Raw genomic sequence first — 25,951 nt, forward strand, 5'->3', positions numbered from 1 at the left:
TTAATTTCTTTCAATATTATTTTTCACTTAATCGTAACCAATAATATATTATTTTTATTTCTAAATCATGCTAAACTTTATAAATTTTAAAACCATGTTTTATTTCTTAACTTTAAGCAAATATTTTTTTTATTTCTTTAATTTTGATGAAAAATATTTTATTTCTAAATCATGTGAATAAACAATAAACCATAACTTTTTAGATAGAAAGTGAGTTTGAGCTTTTAACGACAGAAATTATTCAGTCTTTGTAAACAGATAATAAATAAATAATGATAAATTGTTCGATAGTTTTCAATAAATATTTATATATTTACCTGACTGTAGTTAGTATATTTCTCACATGTTTAACGGGTAACACCCCCCCCTACTCATGAGATCAGAAAATGTATATCCACTCTTTTTGTGGTAATCTCCAAAAATACCGTTAGGGCTTACAACATGGCCGCTAGAAGAGTCACGTGATCCGGTTGATCCAAAACATGAATCGTGCAAATGGAAAACGCAGCCTTGAAGGCAAACTTTGACAAACAATCACAATTTGTTTGTATTTAATTTTTTGTTGATATAATGTTGTTATAAAAATAGGCAAACTTTGAGAAACAATCTTAGGTTGTTTTTAGTTAAAACAGTGTTTATAAAAAGTATTTTATTCAGAACAAACAAGTGGTCGACTAGGTGTATCAGAATTTTAGGCGGAATTTTTGACACCCCCAACAAAAAACTGCGAATAAAATATATAAAACTCGTAATTTCTGTTTTTAAAGTGGGTTGTCAATTTTCTTTATGAAATATACTTCCAAAATAAACTATTACAGTCGTTTAAAACATAATAGAAGTATTATTTTTTTATTTTTTAAAAACAATGTTTACAAAAGTTTGCTTTAAATTTGCGTTTTCCGGTTTCGTAATACGGCGATTCATGTTTTGGATCAACCGGATCACGTGACTCTTCTGGCGGCCATGTTGTAAGCCCTAACGGTATTTTTGGAGATTACCCTTTTTGTTGACACTTTCGTTTAAATTTAAATTGGCCGTTACATTTTAACATTGTTTTAAAACGTTATTAAAAAATTATTTTAATTGTTTAGCAGAAGTAATTCTTTTTATTATTATTATTATTATTATTATTATTATTATTATTATTATTATTATTATTATTATTATTTATTTATTTATTTATTTATTTACTTATTTATTTCTAATCCAATGAAAAAACTAACTCTGTTCAAGTTTTTAAATCTAAGGGAAATTACTCTGTAACTGCGTCCAAGCTGCTTGTATCTTCCAAGGCAAATGTTTCCAAATTACGTTAATCGTTTAAGGATTTAATTCTGTTATTTATATTTTTTTTAACTATGGGAACTAACTCTATAACCCGCCAAGGACAGTAATTAATCTCTTTGTATTTTTATAAGAGAGATTGTTGGATATGTCTCAGTCAATCAGTCATCATGCCCTTCCACCCATCAGTCATGTAATAATTTGTTTTTATTAAAATATGTCAACAACTTCAATAATTTTTTAACGTTAGTATTCAACAAAAAGATCAACCGTTTAACAATGGGACATTTACTTTAGCTTGCTTTTAATTTTCTGCGAACTTGCTTTTCCGGCGGCCTTCATAAATTTTAACTTCGAACCGTCGACCTCGTCTGGTTTGAATCAACACATAATCGTTTCTTTCTTGAAATCAATTCGTACAACAAAATGTAAGTATTGCTTCAATTTAAGTGCTTTTATTTGTTGTTCATTTTTTACAAGGGTACGCGGGATTAATTTGTTTTTGATATAGAAATATGACAACGTACCAAGTTTGCGTGTAAACGAAGTTGATAATTTTATACAATTGTCTACAATCGCGATTTTTGAAATAGTTTTGTTGTTGTTTATTTGTTTTTATTTTTATTCTACAACACGTTTTTTTTTTTTTGCATTTGGTTGCCTTTAAAATTGTGGAAAATACTTTTTTGTACTTTTGCAGAATACGGACCGTACTGAAATATAAACAATATTATTTATAAACCCATTCGTAACATGTAAAATGCTGTTTTTTAACAAATATTCTGTGCTTTCACGTAACAATTTAATAAACAAGATCTACCATAAGCATTGAATTTAACTTGAGAATCATATCTAAAAATAGCATGCTCCGTATTCTGCATAAGTACCTTTTTTATCGGGAATATGACTTATTCAAGGTTTTCAGAGATGAATTTGATTAGATACTAGACTACCCAGGACCCGTTGAATCAATATATATTATAGTTATCTATGGAATAGTGAGTATAAAGAATAAATCTATAAACGGTATAATCATGACAGGAGTAGAATACTTTCAACAGTTACTTAAATGGTTCAAGAAATGTATATATATATATATATATATATATATATATATATATATATATATATATATATATATATATATATTATCATCATCATTATTATTTTTATTATTATTATTATTATTATTATTATTATTATTATTATTATTATTTATAATAATTATTAAATACCTGCAGACACTAGCGTTTCATCCCTTCAGGAATAATTAGTGCAGAATGTCATGATTAACACCAGTCAGTAGATTCGAACTCGGTAACAGAAGCCATCTCTGGCTTCATTAGCAAGACTAAATCCATTCGGCCATTGTTAACGTTAATATATTTATATATGTATATATATATTAATGAAATCACAGGAAAGTAGTGTTTGCCTGATATATGCAATGGTAAACTTTAAACTAATATAAATAACAGTTTTTATATAAATATAATTTAATCCCAACCGAATAAGAAAGCTCAATACGCAATAGAGAGTAGAGCTTATTATTATGCACAGTTTTTGTTTATATTTTTTTTTACATATCCAACGATTTTTAGCTTCTTTTCTTGGCAATTTATAACTACAATAAATTGCGGTTTCACTTAATGTCATAACTAGTAAATTCTAGCATTGCTACAAATATAATTTGCTGATTTCTTATGTCCTCTGATGAGAAGAATAGCAAGAATAGCATCTGCAGAGAAAAGACTTTGTAAATTGTTTTTTGAAGTATCCAGGTGAACACTAAATTTTTATTGTAAAGTTCAACTTACAGTTTTAATTTTCTTTCTCTTATATATATATTTGTTACATAATAGAACTATTCGTTTGAAAGTATATTAAAATAAAAAAATAGGATAGATTTCTCTGAGTCGTTTCAACATTTAACCTAATTATACCTCCAATATATGCGTGTTTGATTATCTTCACTCGATTTAGTATGCATTCAATAAAATAAAAAATGTTGATTGAAAAATGGTTTACTATTATGTTATTGTTATAATTTACCTTATGTAGTGAACTAAGTATTATAGAATCCATTCGAAGCACAGTTAGGAATAATTACAAATTACGCACCACAGTACAGGATAAATTTAAAAATGTTTATATTAAGTAAAAATTAATATAAGTACCATATTAATATATAAATACTCATCATAAGTTAAGAATTAATACGGATTACTTACCACATTAATCTGTAAGTATTATTATTTTTATGAATTATACGCACCACAGTACTTATCCTGAGTTTGGAAATTATACGTATTACTTGCTACAGTACAGCATAATTTTATAAATACTTATCATAAGTTAAGAATAAATACGGATTACACACCACAGTACAGTATTAATTTATGCGTACTCATCATAAGTTAAGAATTAATGCAAATTACTCACCACAGTACAGCATAATTCTATAAGTACTCATCATAAGTTAAGAGTAAATACGGATTACTCATCACAGTACAGCATTAATCTATAAGTAATTGTCATAAGTTAAGAATAAATACGGATAACTAACCATAGTACAACATTAATCTATGAGTACTCATTATAAGGTAAGAATTAATACGAGTGACTCGCCACAGTACAGCATTAATCTATAAATACCTGTCATGAGTTAAGAGTAGATACGGGTTACTCTCCACATTACAGCACTAATCTATGAGTACTGATAAGAATTAATACGGATTACTCATCATAGCACAGCATTAAATTCTAATACTTATCGTAAATAAAGAATTAATACCGATTACTCATCACAGTACAGCATTAAATTCTAATACTTATCGTAAATAAAGAATTAATACCGATTACTCATCACAGTACAACATTAATCTTTAAGTACTTATCATAAGTTAGGAATTAATATGGCATACTCACGACAGTACAGCATTGATCTATAAGTACTCATCATGAGTTAAAAACAATACAGATTACTTAGTATAGTACAGCATTAATCGATAACTACTTATCATATGTTAAGAATCAATACGAATTGCTGAACACAGTATAGTACAGCATTAATCGATAAGTACTTATAATTTTAGAATTAATATGTCGTACTCACAGCAGTACAGCATGAATCTATGAGTACTTGTACTTGTACTTGAAACGACATTCACCCTGGAGGAGTTGAGTCGGCTTCATGAAGATGCACATCTCGTACCGCTGCGGCCCAAGCCCGGCGATCGGAGGCAAGATCCCGAGTGAGCAATAGCCAGTCACGTCTCCAACGAGACAGGCCATAGATGAGCGGGCCCGAAATAAGCTCAGCGTCCAGCCCTAACGGTGCGCTCTCTACACCAATACAATCTTCATACTCATCATAAGAATAAATACGGATTAATCACCATAGTATACCATTAATCTATAAGTACTCATCATACGTTAAGAATTCATACGAATTACTCACCACAGTACAGCATTTATATATAACTAGCGAGGGGTACCCGGCGTTGCCCGGGTGTTTTTCGGGGTATGTGAAAAAAAAACGAAGCCTTCACGACACGCAGTTGAAAACAGTAAAGTGTTAAAAAAACAGGTGCGCATTTTTGATTGATGGGATGGCGATAGGTATTCAGCAGTTATGATTTTGTGCGGGACAGTTTTGAATGAGGTGAATAAATCGGTTTGTTTGTTTTTAAAAATCCGCTCCCTGCGAGGAGCAAAATGAAAGCTACAGTCTGATATGACGACATCGACATTGAACAAACGTTACTTAGCTCTCTTGAGACAACTGGCTTTCGGCCTGTGATTAGAGTCGAGTTTTGCTTTTTTTTATACCGAAAACCAAATGTAACGCATGCCGATGCGGGAAATGTGGAATAATTAACGTTTGAAAGTCAATAAAATAGGCGAGCTCCGTGGATAACTCTGAGATATTACAATTTATAGATGATGTAAAAAGTTTTAAGAAGTTGTGAACCGAGCAAGCGCTTCTTTGAAAGAAGCCTTTTGTGGACATCGAGGAAAAGCGTACATACATACACACATACATTTTCGCTTTTATATATATAGATTTCTCATGAGTTACAGAATTATATGGCGCACTCACCACAGTACAGCATTAATCTATAAGTAATTATCATAAGGAGAGAATTATTACGGATTACTCACCAAATACAGATTACCCATCGCCGTATATTATTAATCTATAAGTACTTAACATAATGTTAGAATTAATATCGTGTACTCACGACAGTACCGCATTAATCTATAAGTACTTATCATAAGTTAAGAATTAATACAGATTACTCACCACAGTACAGCTTTACTCTATAAGTACTCCTCTTAAGTTAGGAATTTATATGGATTACTAACCACAGTACAGCATTAATCTATAAGTACTCATCATAAGTTAAGAATTAATACAGATTACTCATCACAGTACAGCAATAATCTATAACTACTTATCATAAGTTACGAATTTTATGGACTACTCATCATAGTACAGAATTAAACTCTTAGTACTTATCATAAGTTAAGAATTAATACAGATTACTCATCAGAGTACAGCATTAATCGGTAAGTACTTATCATAAGTTCAGAATAAATACGGATTACTCACCATAGTACAGCATTACTTTATAAGTACTTATCATACGTAAAGAAATTATGGAGATTACTTACCATAATACAGCATAATTCTATAAGTACTTATCATAAGTTACGGCCAAATGCGGATTACTGACTGTTGAATATGTTAAGTTTGAGAAAATCAGTTAAATACTAAAAACTATACAAAACAGTGTTACCATGGCATCGGCTGACATATTCGGTGGGTTTCTGACAGTATTTTGTATAGTTTTTCTAGTTTTAACTCCTTTTTCTAAACTTAACATAATCTACAGTGTCCACCACCATTTGTATTTTTCAAATACACCGATGAACACTGTTTTCAAGCCGACTAAACATTATATTAAATAAAACGGGTTTGTATAACTAAATATTATCAAGGACAAGATAAGTTTCTTTTCTAACTAACTGGAAAAGATTTTAGTGTTTTTATTAAGTGTAAAAGGTTTAATCGGTTCGAAAACATGCAGTGTTTATCGGTATATTTGAAAAATACAAATGTCGACAGACTGTTGAACACGTTAAGTTTGGGAAAATTAGTTAAAACTAAAAAACTATACAAAATAATGTCAGAAACCCACCGAATATGTCAGCCTATGTCATGGTAACACTGTTTTGAATACTGTCAGGAACTCACTCAATGTGTTACCGTTACATAGGCTGACATATATTCGGTGTTTTTTTAACAGTACTTTGTATAGTTTTTAGTTTTAACTCATTTTCCCAAACTTAACATGTTTAAGTCAGAGTCTGTCACTATTTGTAATTTTCAAATATAGCGGTAAATGCTGTGTTTTTCGAGCCGAATAAACATTTTACATTAAATAAAAACACTAAAAAATTATCGAGTTTGGTAGAAAAGTAACTCATCTTGCTTTGATAATATTTGTTATACATTTGTTTTTTGACAACTTTTTCGAAATTATGTGGACAGTAATACAAACCCAATAAAAACACTAAAAATTATCCAGTTAGGTAGAAAAGTAACTTATCTTTCCTTTGAAAACATTTACTTGTTATATATTTGTTTTTGTTGAAAACTTTTTCAAATTTTTGTGCAAGTACAACCCCGAAGGGGGTATTTTTCTGTCTATTTTTATTTTTGGTATCGCGCTATTTTAAAATAGTTTTTCCAAGTTAAATTGAAATTTCACAATATCATTTTTTTTTGTATTTTTTTTTTTACATTAGGTCCACCTCCACAATTTTCTTTAAAATGGTTACTTTTAAAGATTTTCGGCTATGCTGAATAAGAAAATCTCATTTCAATTTTGCAGAGGCAAGTAATTTTCGAGATATAAAGACCTGTACTGCGCACAATAATTCACTGGCAGCCATGAATAAACACCCTTAACTTCTCCATATTAAGAACGACTTTCAGAATAAACACTCCTAACCCCCCCACCCACGTAAACACGGCTTTTTGGATAAATACCACCATTCTCCCCATGTTAAGAACAGCTTTCTAAATAAGCCCCCCAACCTATCCATGTAAAAAAATTGTGGAGGTAGACCTAATGTGAAAACTTATCTTTTGTTTTTTTTTAATCAATTGTTAGTTGAAAGCAGAGAATACTTATAAAACACCATTCCCTCTTCATGGTAAGAATGGCTGAAAAAATAACGGTTTTCTTGGTAGAAACTTTTCTGTATTTCACCTTACATTTTCTTTAATAAACAAAAAGCATTCATATTTTCTTATATAAAACAACTGTAAAAAAAAAGAAGTGTACTTTCAATTTTGTTAAAGATTTTCTTGAAAAAACCCAAAAACTTTAACCTAACAAAAAAAAAAAAAAGCAAAAGCAAAACATTAATCGACTAACAAATAGCTACAATGTTGAATGCACCGTTCACATTGTTTTTTAAGTTAAATTCAACTTTCACAATATCTTTTTATTTTTTATAATTTCATGATATCTTTTTCTAATAATAAATTGTTAGTTGAAAGCAGAGAATAGTTACAAAACACCCCCCTCTCCATGGTAAGAATGGCTGGTTATAAAACAGTAAATATTCTTCGAAAAACCTGTACTTTCACCTAACAATTTATAGTTTTAATTTAATACTAAAAAGTTCATATTTTCGTATATAGAAACAACTGTTTATAAAAACAAAAACAAAAAAAACACTAAAACAAAAAAAAACAATAAAAGTGTGCTGCCAATTTTGTTAAGAAATAATTTTTACAACAAAGATAGTATTGTTAATGTTCTTTGACCTGATATAACAAACAAAAAATTTTAAATTAAAAAAATGGGAAGATAAACAAATGAATTTTAATTTTAAAAATAGGGGATGCTATTTTACTTATCGAGTAAACAGAAAATGAAATTTTGTAATTCGAGTCGTCAAATCATGGTGTATGAAATGAATTGAAACGGAAGTTCTACCAGAAAACAGTCCCGCAAATCGGCTTACAAAAATATTTTTTATTTTATTTAATTTATAATTTTTAATGTTAGTTTATTTTAATAACATAAAAACATTTCTCTACTCTAAGGATAGACTGTCAAAAAATTTCAATTTAATTGATAATATAGAAATATCGTTTTATTGATAACTAACGAACCAAGAATTACATTTATATATATATATATATATATATATATATATATATATATATATATATATATATAGAGAGAGAGAGAGAGAGAGAGAGATTATTCATAAAAATTACCAACACCTGATGTTTGAAAAACAGTTCATAATATATATTTTATTATAAAAGTTCTATTTTTGTTTGATTAAAAAAAGCAGTTCATAAACATATTATTAAGAAAAAAAAACAGTTCATAAATATACAAAAAGCAGTCCATTGGGTTCAAATAAAGACTGTTTGAATAAAACTTCTATTTTTATATTTTCATCTAAAAAAAGGTACATTCTATACAGTTGTGGTCATCTGTAACTAAAAATTTATTGGACGTCACTCCCGCCAAATGGGTTTGTAAACACAGGGATGCGGAAGATGAAGTTAACCTTTAATGATTTTAATTTCTTCATTTTTCTTCTTATCGAACCTGTTAACTATGAGAGGCCACTTTTATTGCCTTTGGTAGCAATTACTTGTACAATATTTTGTTGTGTTCCATTTATAAAAAAAGTTAGATGTTATTATGTTTTGATAATTCAGTAGTTTCTTTTGGTTAACATGGTTTTAACAACTGGACAAGCTGATCTGAGTTTTATATAGATATGCGTAATTTTAACCAGGTTTGTATTACTGTTACACAAAGATTGGAAAAAGTTGTTAAAAACAAATATATAACAAATAAATGTTATCATAGGCAAAATAAATTACTTTTCTACCTAACTGGATAATTTTTAGTGCTTTTATTTAAGTAACAGGTTTATTCCTCTCGAAAAACATGCAGTGCTTACCGATGTATTGGAAAATTAAAAATGGCGCCCTACTCTCTCTTTGACACGGTAAGTTTTGGGAAAAAGGGTTAAAAATAAAAAGTATACAAAATACTGTTAGAAACTAGCTCAATATATAGGCTGACATATACTCGGTGGGGTTTTAACAGTATTTTGCATATTTTTTTATTTTTCACTCATTTTCATAAACTTACCATGTCAAAGAAAGATTCGGGCGATATTTTTTAATTTTCTAATACAGCGGTAAACACTTTGTTTTTCGAGCTGAATAAACATGTTACATTAAATAAAAACACTTAAATATATCCAGTTAGGCAGAAAAGTAACTTATCTTGCATTTGATAACATTTATTTGTTATATATTTGTTTTTTGACAACTTTTTCGAATAAATGTGTACAGTAATACAAACCCTTTTAACCTTTTTAAACTGTAAAAAACTTAAAAAATATTTAAATTGTAAACATTTGTTTTTTTTTGTTTTTTTTAAATGATTCCAACTTGCAATCTGACCTTTGACCTCTTGGGAATTCAAGTAAATATGATGTTTTTATCTAATCTAATTGTGTAATACATGAAGATAAAATTTACTAAATATTTTAGTTTCAACATTCGCCAGCAAATTATGAAAAAAATGTTTGCCTATTTTATTATTAAAAAACACACATTTAAGTGGAATGACTTTTTTGTAACACAAAGCAATTTTTCAAAAATGTTTTCGGTTTTTTATATTTGTTTTGTTTATGTTAGGAATGTAGAAAAATAAAATATATAAATTTAAAAATGAATAAAATAAAAAAGAAAACAATCCCTATGATTGTCGATTAAAATAAGTTTTCATCGCTTTGTATTTATTTATGCATGTGCAGAATTTTTCAAACCAGATTTGTAAATCGGATTTGAATATTAAATAGTTAAGGTATGGAAATATTGTATAGCTTATTTGTTCCGCATAGAAAACATTCCACATTAATAATTAAGTTGCGAAAATATTGAATAACTTTGGATCTGATGACTATGTTCATTTTTATTTGTTTATTTATTGAATCATAGTTTTCAGCTGTACAAAAAGAATGTAATTAAATTTAAAGTTTAAGAGTGTTAGTTTATTTTAATGCATTCATATATCTAAAAATGTATTCGATTGATTATAATAAAAAAATAACTTGACAATCGTCTAAAAATGAATTCGATTGATTATAATATAAAAATAACTTGACAATCGTCTAAAAATGTATCTGATTGATTATAATATAAAAATAACTTGACAATCGTCTAAAAATGTATTCGATTGATTATAATATAAAAAATAACTTGACAATCGTTTAAAAATGTATTCGATTGATTATAATATAAAAATAACTTGACAATCGTCTAAAAATGTATTCGATTGATTATAATATAAAAATAATTTAACAATAGTCTAAAAATGTATTCGATTGATTATAATATAAAAATAACTTGACAATCGTCTAAAAATGTATCTGATTGATTATAATATAAAAATAACTTGACAATCGTCTAAAAATGTATTCGATTGATTATAATATAAAAAATAACTTGACAATCGTTTAAAAATGTATTCGATTGATTATAATATAAAAATAACTTGACAATAGTCTAAAAATGTATTCGATTGATTATAATATAAAAATAATTTAACAATAGTCTAAAAATGTATTCGATTGATTATAATATAAAAATAACTTGACAATCGTTTAAAAATGTATTCGATTGATTATAATATAAAAATAACTTGACAATAGTCTAAAAATGTATTCGATTGATTATAATATAAAAATAACTTGACAATAGTCTAAAAATGTATTCGATTGATCATAATATAAAAATAATTTAACAATAGTCTAAGATTTGCATTATTTACATTTAATTATATTTTAATGGATAATCCTAATTGAATAGATTTCATTCCAGTGTTTAGTAAGTAACTTCATATTATTTGATGTTTAATATTATTTACATTAGTTTTCTACTTCAAGTGAAAACACATGAAATTTGATTCTTTAATGTTTAAAATCTATAAAGAAAATGAGAATTTAAAAAATACAATTTTTATGAGAATTCAAAACTTCTCACGTCAAGTCAAATAAAACACTAATATAATTTATTATTTTACAGACTTAACTCAGAAAAACTGAACGGCATATGTCTATAATGCAAAAACCTCTACGATAGTAAACTGATCATATTAGTAAACAGACAGCTTTTATATTAAAGAATTAAAGTAAATTATCTGCATTTTAAACATGTTTAGTTTTTAGTATTCTTTTGCACTGTTGCTTCGAACTAAAGAACTGTCTACTGAGAGGACTTTTATAGAACAACTAACCATCGGAAACTGTTCTGAAACTAAACTGGTGCTTCCAACTCAAGAACTGTTTACTGAGAGCCAGTCACCTCGAGTACTTGTATAGAGCAACCTTCCATTTTATCGACAAAGGCAATTAAAAACCAACAAATTATTGCATTCTAAAACAAATTATATTCAATTAAAATTACAAATACAATAATGTAGGAGCCTGCTGGGCCCACAATGCAGATGTCTATTGATTGAACTACCCTCTGCTACTATTCTATAAAACAATTGTTTATTCATTGTTAAACTTTACATTGTACTGCTTCCACACTCGTACCGGTATTTCTAAATAAATTGTCAGCTTTATCAGTGCCTTGAATTTGGGTTACTTCCATATTTCATAGCTAGATAAACTCTGCATGAAAATCAAACTCTTGGACAATAACAATTTTACAGCGACACATACAGAAAGTTGCTTAGGAAATTAGACCGTTTGGAGTTAGATATTTTCTCAGGAGCTTTTATTTTCCAATAGGGAGAAACTAATTGGTTCGTCCATCATTATCAAGATATAAATTTAATCATCCTTTTCTCTGCAATTATACATATGTGCATTTCACTACCCAAAATAATAACCTGAAAAATTTGCTCTTTTCCAACATATTCTCAGTCTGGTACACTCAGAATAAACTAATGCGTTTCAAGTGTTCCTACATGCATTTCATAAGCAAACAAATGCGTCTATAAGTTATGCCACGTATCATTCCAGCAAAATGGAGCATAAAAATATTATAAATCAATCTTCTTTTATTAATGGAAATCATCCCATTTTCTTTACTTTGTACACCACCCATCATATGCATGGGTTTAAGACAATCAACTCTTTTCATCAAGCACAACCGACACATGAACTCTACTTTTAAGCCTTTCTACCTTAAACATTAGTGCCAAGTCTTTTTTCAGCCGTAAATACAACGAATCTCATTAAATTATTGAATGTTTATTTTAGATGAAAACTCATTTTTATATAAAAAAAAAACCTAGTGGGGGTACCCGTCGTTGCCCAAGTGTTTAGTGTGTTGTGGGGAATAAATAGAATAAATAAATAAAAACAAAAGAAGAAGCGAAGTAATAACCCCGTTTAAATATAAAAAAAACTAAATCTTAAAATTTCTTTAAAAAAAACTAAAAAAGAAAATAACATGATGGCAAAACCCCCCCCCCAAAAAAAAACGAACGATGTTAAAACTTCTACAAAAATCTGAAAAACAAAACAAAAACAGCGAACAATGGCATAAATAACGAGTTGTTTCAGTTGGCGGGGGGGTTAGATGGAAACTAAAAGTGATAACCCTGTTTAAATATCACAAAAACAAACAAAAACCAGCAAAAACGTTTTCGGAGGGTGGTAGGCTCGAACCCGAAGTCTTAAGGTAAATAGTCTGATGACATAGCATGACGCCACAAAGGTAGGGACTTTAGAAGAGTCGAAAATAAGCATTTAAAAACTCAGGTGGTTTTCTGGGTCAAATATCACGCCATAGCAGCTGCAGAGAAAATGAATTAACAGCATGAATTCTGTAAGATAGAAATGGCCGAAATAAAAGATTTTTATGAGGTTTTGTAAGTTTTAGATATTATCATCCGAGTAGCATATAAAAAGTTCCAAGAATGAGCAAACAAGCCGAGACGTAGCTGGAAAAAAGCCTTCCCGGACATACAGAAAAATGCACACAAACACATATTTTGGCTTTTATATATATAGATAATAAAATAAAATTAAAAATATTACATATTTTGTTTTTAAATCACTAAATACAACAATGTATTATTGCCAATGTGACATTGCATTGAAAAATTTGTTTTAATTTTGTGGAATATGTATAAAAATATTTTTTCTTGAAATTTCTTTTAATTTTTTTTATTTTACAGAATATCATTCAGGAGAAAAACAATTGGTGATATGAAATATGGAAATGTCTTACGAAAATTCATTTTAAAATTTCAAAAATTTTTTATGGAAAATGCCTAAAACTAGAGAAATCATGCTACTGTGAATTATATGAATTTTCTTCTGTTGTTGAAACAGATTTTATGGCTATATATCAAAGGAAACATTTTCTTGTCAACTGTATATGTATTTTATCTTTTATGAGTCGTACATAATAGAAAATATATTGAATGGTTGGAAAAAATGAATGTGTCTAATATACATACGCTCGCATATGTTTAATAAACTAAGAAATTTAATAATATGATTAAATTTCTTATCCAGAACTTTAATAAAAATTATAAATGATTAGAAATCTGTTCTGATTCTCACAAAAAGTGGGACTATAAAATCTCCAATATTCTGCCTAAAAATGAGCTATGATTCTAATACTAGAAAAAATTCATATGTATGTGAAGTATGTGGTTCTGTTTTCGCAAGAAAACACCATGCAAATTATCATATGCGAACACATACTGGAGAGAAACCATATTCTTGTGAAATATGTGGCTCTTCTTTTACACAGAAACAAAGTATGTTGCGTCATATGCGAACACATACAGGAGAGCAACCTTATTGTTGTAAAGTATGTGGCTCTTCTTTTACAGAGAAACAAAATATGGTAAGACATATGCGAACACATACAGGAGAGCAACCATATTATTGTAAAGTATGTGGCTCTTCTTTTACTCAGAAACAAAGTATGTTGCAACACATGCGGATACACACTGGAGAGAAACCATATTCTTGTGAGATATGTGGCTCTTCTTTTGCACAAAAACAAAACATGCTCCAACATATGCGAACACATACTGGAGAGAAACCATATTCTTGTGAAATATGTGGCTCTTCTTTTACAAAAAAACAAAATATGGTCAAACATATGCAAGCACATACTGGAGAGAAACCATATTATTGTGAAGTATGTGGCTCTTCTTTTACAATGAAACAGCATATGGTGCAACATATGCGTACACATACTGGTGAGAAACCATATTGTTGTAAGGTATGTGGCTCTTCTTTTGCAGTAAAACAAAATATGTTAAAGCATATGCGAACACATACTGGAGAGAAACCATATTCTTGTGAAGTATGCGGCTCTTCTTTTACACAGAAACATAGTATGTTGCAGCACATGCGAATACATACTGGAGATAAACCATATTCTTGTGAAGTATGCGGCTTTTCTTTTACACAGAAACAAGGTATGTTGCAACATATTCGAATACATACTGGAGAGAAACCATATTCTTGTGAAGTATGTGGCTCAGGTTTTACAATGAAACATCACATGTTGCAACATATGCGTACACATACTGGTGAGAAGCCATATTGTTGTAAGGTATGTCGCTCTTCATTTACACAGAAACAGCATATGTTGCGACATATGCGAACACATACTGGAGAGAAACCATATTCTTGTGAAATATGTGGCTCTTCTTTTACACAGAAAGAAAGTATGTTGCAACACATGCGAACACATACTGGAGAGAAACCATATTCTTGTGAAGTATGCGGCTTTTCTTTTACACAGAAACAAAATATGTTAAAACATATGCGAACACACACTGTGTAGGACTTGAATATCTACTAGACACCACCCTCAGGTATCTTTGGTCTCTTTCCTTAAGGGTTTGTCAGGGCAGAGACCCTGACATAAGGATATTTTTCACTGAATGTAAACATTGACTGAATATTTAAAAAAAAAGCCAAAATGACTAAAAGTAAAAACAAAAGGAAAAACTGGCAGGCCTGCACCCAGAATAAAAAGGGCCCCTTAACTCATCCATGCACCAGGCGTGAAGAGAAAAGCAATGGTGCAAACCTCATTTTTCTGAAAGTTACAATATAATAATATCAGGGACAAACAGGGATCAGTCATCAGGCCTTGACAACAAGACTCTGGCCCCCACGACTAACAACTGCTGTAACCAAAAAATAGAAACACAAGAGAGTTAAAATGCCACCATGGACTTGCTCAAGAGTAGGCACTTCTGCTTTGCTACCACTATTCAAAGTTTGAAATGTGGAGAAAAACATCAAATCAGATGTTACTTTAGAGAATAAGAAAATCTAACCTTTTTGAGGAAAAGAAAACTGCGCCAGTTGCCCACCTATACCACCACAAATTCATTTACTGAGAAAAAATTACTTCTAAAATTATATCTCTAAATTTTAGTTGTATGATTTGACACAAAAATAAGATAATCGATCCCAAAATGTGTAGAAACAATGTGCATATGTAAATATTGAATTTCAGCATATATTTTTATTATTTCCTACCATGCATGTTTTACTTTTATAAATATGTAATACAATATCTGATGGAGACTATTAATATTTTACAGTAAATAATGAACTGTAATTCATTTGCATTTTATTGATTCTGGATAGAAAAATGAGTATTTTTATTCCGTTTTATTTTATTTTTATGAGAAATAAATAGTTGTTTGACGATGTTGATTTAACAAAAATATTTTTATAAAAAGAAATAGATTTAGAAAAGCTTTATGTTAAACTCATTCATGTAAATATAGCATTGGTCTTTACTAGACTTTAAAAATATGAATTTCAACTTCTATGATTGTTTTTATTATAAGTATTACATTAGTAATTGTGGAATATACTTTTCTATTATATAATTTCTTGTGAGATTTACTTTTGTCCAAAAAGCAGTGTTTCTAGAATCATGCCACATCACATCTTCGAAAGCGGCTTAAAATACACACCAAATTGTACTGGAATGTGCTCAAGGATGTCGTGACCCTCTAGTTCAATCAGGTTTCGCTGGTAGACCTGGCGGGGTGTAGGACTCGGCACAAGTCGACGTCCACAGAGACCCAGGCCTAGCTTCAGAATGAGTGATATGACTTTGTATCCTGCTCTCACTGACCCGTGACCTAAATGCTCTGGACTACTTTGGTCATATTTCGCAAACATCATCCACATGACCTCTCCCAACACCAAAGCGAGCTTTGTAAAAAAAAGTCATGCTCACAGTTTAGGACCCGTATCTAGGGGAATGATTGAGGCTGGAAGCAGCTACATTGAATAGATGTTATCTCTACTACATAATCAAGTTAGCTGGATTGATTTTTTTGTAAATAAAAGTTTTAAAGTAAAGCTGTGGTATTGCTACTTTTAGAGCGACAACTTTATCGTTCCACTCTGTAAGATGAATTATCAATGATCCAAAGAATATGAATATCAATAATCCAAAGAATATGAATGTCAATAATCCAAAGAATATGAATATCAATAATCCAAAGAATATGAATGTCAATAATCCCAAGAATATGAATTATCAATGATCCAAACAATATGAATATCAATAATCCAAAGAATATGAATATCAATAATCCAAAGAATATGAATATCAATAATCCAAAGAATATGAATATCAATAATCCAAAGAATATGAATATTATGAATATCAATAATCCAAAGAATATGAATGTCAATGATCCAAAGAATATGAATATCAATAATCCAAAGAATATGAATATCAATAATCCAAAGAATATGAATATCAATAATCCAAAGAATATGAATGTCAATAATCCAAAGAATATGAATAATCAATGATCCAAAGAATATGAATATTAATAATCCAAAGAATATGAATATCAATAATCCAAAGAATATGAATATCAATAATCCAAAGAATATGAATTATCAATGATCCAAAGAATATGAATATTAATAATCCAAAGAATATGAATATCAATAATCCAAAGAATATGAATAGCAATAATCCAAAGAATATGAATATCAATAATCCAAAGAATATGAATGTCAATAATCCAAAGAATATGAATATCAATAATCCAAAGAATATGAATTATCAATGATCCAAAGAATATTAATATTAATAATCCAAAGAATATGAATATCAATAATCCAAAGAATATGAATATCAATAATCCCAAGAATATGAATATCAATAATCCAAAGAATATGAATTATCAATGATCCAAAGAATATTAATATTAATAATCCAAAGAATATGAATATCAATAATCCAAAGAATATGAATTATCAATGATCCAAAGAATATTAATATTAATAATCCAAAGAATATGAATATCAATAATCCAAAGAATATGAATATCAATAATCCAAAGAATATGAATATCAATAATCCAAAGAATATGAATTATCAATGATCCAAAGAATATTAATATTAATAATCCAAAGAATATGAATATCAATAATCCAAAGAATATGAATTATCAATGATCCAAAGAATATGAATATCAATAATCCCAAGAATATGAATATCAATAATACAAAGAATATGAATATCAATAATCCAAAGAATATGAATTATCAATGATCCAAAGAATATGAATATTAATAATCCAAAGAATATGAATATCAATAATCCAAAGAATATGAATATCAATAATCCAAAGAATATGAATGTCAATAATCCAAAGAATATGAATATCAATAATCCAAAGAATATGAATGTCAATAATCCAAAGAATATGAATATCAATAATCCAAAGAATATGAATTATCAATGATCCAAAGAATATGAATATTAATAATCCAAAGAATATGAATATCAATAATCAAAAGAGTATGAATATCAATAATCCAAAGAATATGAATATCAATAATCAAAAGAATATGAATATCAATAATCCAAAGAATATGAATTATCAATGATCCAAAGAATATGAATATTAATAATCCAAAGAATATGAATATCAATAATCCAAAAAATACGAATTATCAACGATCCAAAGAATATGAATATTAATAATCCAAAGAATATGAATATCAATAATCCAAAGAATATGAATATCAATAATCAAAAGAATATGAATATCAATAATCCAAAGAATATGAATATCAATAATCCAAAGAATATGAATATTAATAATCCAAAGAATATGAATATTAATAATCAAAAGAGTATGAATATCAATAATCCAAAGAATATGAATATCAATAATCCAAAGAATATGAATATCAATAATCAAAAGAATATGAATATCAATAATCCAAAGAATATGAATTATCAATGATCCAAAGAATATGAATATTAATAATCCAAAGAATATGAATATCAATGATCCAAAGAATATGAATATCAATAATGCAAAGAATATGAATATCAATAATCCAAAGAATATGAATATCAATAATCCAAAGAATATGAATTATCAATGATCCAAAGAATATGAATATTAATAATCCAAAGAATATGAATATCAATGATCCAAAGAATATGAATATCAATAATCCAAAGAATATGAATGTCAATAATCCAAAGAATATGAATATCAATAATCCAAAGAATATGAATATAAATGATCCAAAGAATATGAATATCAATAATCCAAAGAATATGAATTATCAATAATCCAAAGAATATGAATTATTAATAATCCAAAGAATATGAATATCAATAATCCAAAGAATATGATTTATCAATAATCCAAAGTATATGAATATCAATAATCCAAAGAATATTAATTATCAATAATCCAAAGAATATGAATTATCAATAATCCAAAGAATATGAATTATCAATGATCCAAAGAATATGAATTATCAATGATCCAAAGAATATGAATTATCAATGATCCCAAGAATATGAATATCAATGATCCAAAGAATATGAATATCAATAATCCCAAGAATATGAATATCAATAATCCCAAGAATATGAATATCAATAATCCCAAGAATATGAATATCAATAATCCCAAGAATATGAATATCAATAATCCAAAGAATATGAATATCAATAATCCAAAGAATATGAATATCAATAATCCAAAGAATATGAATATCAATAATCCAAAGAATATGAATATCAATAATCCCAAGAATATGAATATCAATAATCCCAAGAATATGAATATCAATAATCCCAAGAATATGAATATCAATAATCCCAAGAATATGAATATCAATAATCCCAAGAATATGAATATCAATAATCCAAAGAATATGAATATCAATAATCCAAAGAATATGAATATCAATAATCCAAAGAATATGAATATCAATAATACAAAGAATATGAATATCAATAATCCAAAGAATATGAATATCAATAATCCCAAGAATATGAATATCAATAATCCAAAGAATATGAATATCAATAATCCCAAGAATATGAATATCAATAATCCCAAGAATATGAATATCAATAATCCCAAGAATATGAATATCAATAATCCCAAGAATATGAATATCAATAATCCAAAGAATATGAATATCAATAATCCCAAGAATATGAATATCAATAATCCCAAGAATATGAATATCAATAATCCCAAGAATATGAATATCAATAATCCCAAGAATATGAATATCAATAATCCCAAGAATATGAATATCAATAATCCAAAGAATATGAATATCAATAATCCCAAGAATATGAATATCAATAATCCCAAGAATATGAATATCAATAATCCCAAGAATAAGAATATCAATAATCCCAAGAATATGAATATCAATAATCCCAAGAATATGAATATCAATAATCCCAAGAATATGAATATCAATAATCCCAAGAATATGAATATCAATAATCCCAAGAATATGAATATCAATAATCCCAAGAATATGAATATCAATAATCCCAAGAATATGAATATCAATAATCCCAAGAATATGAATATCAATAATCCCAAGAATATGAATATCAATAATCCCAAGAATATGAATATCAATAATCCAAAGAATATGAATATCAATAATCCCAAGAATATGAATATCAATAATCCAAAGAATATGAATATCAATAATACAAAGAATATGAATATCAATAATCCAAAGAATATGAATATCAATAATCCCAAGAATATGAATATCAGTAATCCAAAGAATATGAATATCCTCATTTTAAGAGTTAACGGTTATTTTGCAGTTTTGCTTGTACTCTGATGAAATGTCCAACAACGCAGATAGTAAATAAATAGATACGTGCAAAATAACCGTTGCTCAAAATGTATAAACACTTTGCCACCTTTACGTAAAAATTCACCAAAAAACATAAGGAAATTAACCAATTTTAATGAAGTTTTCAGTATTTATCAAATTACGATCTGGGAATATGATCAACCCATTAATTTATTTAATCTTAGTAAAAATATATTGCTTTGTTTAAAGAAAAGACAACTTTACCAAAATTATGATTTTCAGTACTAAAAAATGAATTAATTTATTTTTGCTTTTTTATGAAAATAATTTATCGTAACTTGTAACAATAAAAAACGAAAAAGGAACATTAAAAAATGCCTCTAAAATCTGTATTATAAAATTCGATATAATTCTAAAAAAAATAATTTCTCAAACTTATGATAATATCATTGATTAAAGCATTGTTTATTTAATATTTTCACACAAAAAGATTATAATTGCAAAAAGTATTTCTACTTATTTTTAGAATACGTATTTCACATAATATTTATATCTACGATTCTAATATTTTCCTTGCTTGACTGACAGTGAAGATATGTGTGTGTGTGTGTGTGTGTGTGTAATCTTAAAAAAAATAATTTAAAACAAGTAACAAAAAATTAAATTAAAAACTGGTAAATATTATGCAAACGTTCACGATAGGAATGTACAATTACATATGACGTCATTTTTAGACAACATTTTGATTTTCTGATATTTTGGGGTTCCGTTTAATAATCGTTTCATTTGTTTATGCTTAAGTGAGGCTAGAATCTATCGCTTTGGGGGGGGATTACTACGACATTTTTGTACAATTTTTAAAAATTTAATTCAACATCTTAAGACTTTACTAATTATCTTTGACACAGAAAACTAAGATTTATCTTAAAAAGGATGTTCACAATGTATTTAATTGATTAAAAAATTTGCTGACTTTGTCCACTTCCAAATGTCGCCGTGAAAACATTTTTTATTATACTTTTTATGTGTACAAATATTTTTTCGTTTTGGAAATTTACTTTAGGCTTTTATTTTTCAAATACAATCAAAAAGTAGTCGGAAACCTACAAAAATTATGAACAACCTTTTCAAAACGGCCCCCCTTTTCCCCGTCATTATTGCCTGTATTGACATCAACAGGTAACGACCGTTTGATAACAAGATAATAATCTTAGTTTGCGGTTCCCTTAGTCTCACAGACAATGAAAAAAAAACGTTCACTGCGAGGCAATAAGACAAGTTGTTTTGTGTTTCCTTGTGTATTTCTATTTTTACATTTATGTATTTTCCTCTGGGATTTTCATTGCGTTTTTCTTATGCTGTCTCTAGTTTGCCAGTCAAATGCTTTCGCTAACCTGACAAACTCTAACGGCCAACCTCCTGTCTATTTCTCTCTGGCCAACTCCAACTCTGATTAACTGTACTGTTATGTCTTCTGTCACTATATGAGCAATTATTTCTTTGTTCGTTTAACTGCCGTTACCCAACGATTACAGTTCTTATTGTCCAGATTATCCAATTGTTTACTGTTGTGCTATTAAATTAAATATCATTGTTCTAAATAACATTTTGTTTTACTAAACCCAAATTCCCGTAATCCATTATAAAACAAACCAAAAATTATATGGTTCCCTGACTGACCCCCTTGTCATGTTTTTGTAATGGGACTGTAAAAGTATAAAAGTTCAAGCGAACACTTTCTCCCAAGGATATAGAAAATCCAACTGTCCTTGGTTCAGCTTCCACTGGTACTGCAGCCAGTAAAATAAACGGCACCACACTTCATACTGCTTTTTATCTTCCTATTTCCATGGCAGATCCAGAAATCTCCTTTCTGATAAAACTCTAAATAATCTATGTACAAAGTACAAAAAATTGAAGGTTCTTATCACTGACGAATTCTTCATGATCGCCTATGAACACTAGCTGAGAATTTATTTTTTAAACTCCTCAGCCTAACATTATCACGTAACAAACATGAATTAAAATAAACACATAGTCAATTCGAATTGTAAAACAAATTCGAATTGACACATGTTCTTATTTACTTGCCTCCCCACGAGGGTATATTGATATAAAAGTTTGAATCTTCATGTGTACCTATTTTCTATGCCTCCCCACGGGACAGACTTAGACACCAGGGTCGTTTTTTAACGTGGAGAAAAGGAACAAAAATAAAAATTGTCTCAGTCGTGAAGGATTTCTCCTCCACCGAAAGAGAACAAGAAATAGAAGTGCAGCATCTGCCGGAACAGATGGTATTTATTTGCTCCCCCACCGAGCAAATTAGGCACAAGGCCGATTTTTAATGTGAGGAGTGAAGGGAGGGGGAAGGGAAAAAGGGGACCAGCTCCCGAGAGGTGGGAAATGGGAGCTGGTTAATGGTCAGGCATGTGGGGTTGCCCCCACATCTGGTCTTTGCTAGTCATAGCTAGTCATAGCCTGCAGCATCTGCCGGAACAGATGGTATTTATTTGCTCCCCCACTAAGCAAATTAGGCACAAGGCCGTTTTTAATGTGAGGTAAAAACCAGCTCCCCTAAAAGTAGGCAAAAAGGGGGCACTCTGGTTACCAAAAATAATAATTGTCCCAGTATAGAGGGTTTCCCCTCCATTGACTGGTACAAACCATCCTAAGTGCAGCATCTGCCGGAACAGATACTACACTTTGATCTTGTCCCGAAGGCCAAGAAGTGCGTAGCTGAATACTTGATGCTTAGAAAGCAATATAAAAAACATATTCTATATCCCGAAAAGTGATATTTTTGAGACCCTGGGGACGCAACAAGAATTTTTATTTAAAAAAATCCAAGAATCTTACATTTCCTCCCTTGGCAAGTTGTAACTTCATGTAAAATTTCAGAAAAATTTAATGAGTAGTTATTGAGAATTTTGGAAACGAACGGATGAGGGCGAATTCCAAGATCCAAATTTTATTGCTTTATATTTCGATATGGATAAATATTTGACCTTGAAAATATTGCAACTTCAAAACCTGCTATTGGAATATATCCTTCCAATAATATTTTTTCTCTATTGAATTTGAAATATTCAACAACAATTTAAAATCGCAATGTTAACCTTTGCTTCAGTTTTTGCCGTTCCCCAGGAGTCCAATATTTAACACTTATACACGTAGAACTTGTTATTGATCTTGTCTGTTGACATGATCTATGTATATTTTAACTCTCCTACAGGATGATTTTGTTTAAAAAGTTGACCTTTTGTGCTAAATTTCTGCCAGAAATATCCTTCAGCTTATCCTCAAGATAATTCAGGTGTTTATATATCACATTAGCGACTATTTCTGTTAGCAAATAAAAGGTCGTCAAAAGGCAGCAGATATTTGTTTGCATGTGTTTTTTAAGTTAGAACTTTCTGGAAAAGCTGAGCCACATTGTTCACACGAAAACGGTTTTAACAAACGTGTGTTCTTCACAATCAGATTCACACACAGTTGTTTAATTTTACCTCGGTCGGTATTCTTAAAAATCAAGGGACTCCATTCCTGGGGTGACACGTGATCTCTATATAGGACACACAGATATTCGAATATTCCATTAAAGTTCCACATAGAGTGAAGAAGTTGAGAAGAGAAAAGCTATTGTGGATGAACCAGATCTTATTTTGCTCTTCACAGATTTTCCTTTATTTTTTTAAAGGGAGTCATCACTAGGTGTGTCAGAAATTTCGTGAAAATAGTAAATAATTCCACCCCATCTTTCCAAGCTTATAACTCCTCGAAACATGTAATTAAAGCCCTAATTTTTTTTTTCAATTAAAGGAGCAAGGACCAAGGTTTCATTAAAAAAAAATAAAAAAACAACGTGTTTTTTTTTTACGGTTTTAAACTTCAGACTTTACAGGTAAATTTCTAAAAAACAGTACTTTTTGTTGTTTTAAATTTGAATATATTATGTATTGACCTTTTCTCTTCAATTTGTGATATGTAAGACTTTGGTACATAAATTAATTATTTATTTTTAATAGACATTTCAAAATGGGAGACGTGAATTATTCGACCCCCTGTCTTTCCAAGCTTATAACTCCTTGAAAAATGTAATTCAAGCCCTAATTTTTTTTCAATTAAAGGAGCAAGCACCAAGGTTCCATTAAAAAAAACAAAAAACAAAAACAAAACAAATAACGTGGTTTAAAAAAAAGGTTTTTAAACTTCAAACTTTACAGGTAAAATTCTAAAAAACACTACGTTTTTTTTGTTTTAAATTTGAATATATTATTTATTGACCTATTCTCTTCAATTTGTGAGTAAATTAATTATTTACTTTTCGGTGAGTAAATTAATTATTTACTTTTTAATAGACACTTGAGAATGGGGGGGGGGCGTGAATTAAAAAAAAACGTTTGTCTAAAATATTATATTCGGTTTATTGGAAAGAATTTTATTTTAAAGAAAGTTTATTTTGGAAGTATAATCCATAAAGAAAATAAACAGCCCACTTTTAAAAGAGAAATTACGAGATTTTTATATTTTATTCGCAGTTTCGTGTTAGGGGTGTCAAAAATTCCTACAAAAATTCTGATACACCTAAGTCATCACATATCAAGACCCGAAGGACCCTCGAAGGTGAAGATTAATGAGTGTAGGATGGCCATCTAAATAACGGTGTTTTAATCGTTAAATGTGGAAATTGTGTATAATTTCATTATTTAAGGGTACAATTCAACAATAGCCTATTTACATTGGACTTGACTATGAATATATTGTAGGCAGCTGGAAAGCAGACCAGCGAAACAGAGTTCTTCAGGCAGTCAGTTCTATGAAATAAGCTATGAAATAGACATTGTTGATAGTGGTTGTAGCTATGAGTGTTTTTGCGAAAATTTAGCAAGGTGGTCATAGAATAATGCTCAGAAGAGCACTTGCCATCAAAATAACGAAAGAGCAGAGACATGCTCGAAAAGTCTTTTTTCCGCGGGAAAGAGGTTGCATTGAAGAGAAAAGGGCATCATTTACTAGGTTTCAAAGCCACTTTTGAACGTTATCAAAGCAGGACAGGGCGCTCCGAGCAGCTCCTGCCGAAAAGTGACAACAGTACTCTTGTTTCAATGCCCTCTCACTTTTAGACCCAAAACGCCTTGGCAGTTCTCTATTGCATTTCTGCTAGTCATCGTTGAAAGCTTCTGAGTCTGTCTTGATAATTTCGCACTTTGAGCAATAGATCCTCTGATACTTTGTGCATCCACTAAGGCGTAAATTAGTATTTCAGACCCTTGTGAATTCATAGATGAGGGCAAAACTTATATAATGACTTATCATGGTTGTTGCTTACTTTTCCGCGGTACAAGGCAGTAGAGACATCCTGCTTTTTTGCACTTAGACTTCTCTTCATGAAGTGTTGGATGGACTTGATTACAAATTTTGCAAGCATTCTTTATTACAAATCTTTATAAACACTTAGACAACT

General features: G+C 29.1%; 1 protein-coding gene across 1 annotated transcript; it reads left to right on the forward strand.

Annotated features, from left to right (window-relative positions):
• Positions 1-1,263: 1,263 nt before the first annotated feature.
• LOC145270899 (uncharacterized) lies at positions 1,264-16,102 on the forward strand. Its single transcript, XM_080126450.1, has 2 exons — positions 1,264-1,712; positions 13,539-16,102. Exon 2 carries the CDS (start codon positions 13,970-13,972, stop codon positions 15,170-15,172), a length of 1,203 nt encoding a protein of 400 aa, XP_079982576.1. The 5' UTR covers positions 1,264-1,712; positions 13,539-13,969; the 3' UTR covers positions 15,173-16,102.
• Positions 16,103-25,951: the final 9,849 nt, after the last annotated feature.

Source organism: Euprymna scolopes, chromosome 46 (genome assembly GCF_053919585.1).
Source record: "Euprymna scolopes isolate OS-2025 chromosome 46, ASM5391958v1, whole genome shotgun sequence".
NCBI classification, from domain to species: Eukaryota; Metazoa; Mollusca; class Cephalopoda; order Sepiida; family Sepiolidae; genus Euprymna; species Euprymna scolopes.

Excerpts from the sequence above, each read along its gene's own strand:
- LOC145270899 (XM_080126450.1), top strand. The coding sequence starts at position 13,970 with ATGAGCTATGATTCTAATACTAGAAAAAATTCATATGTATGTGAAGTA.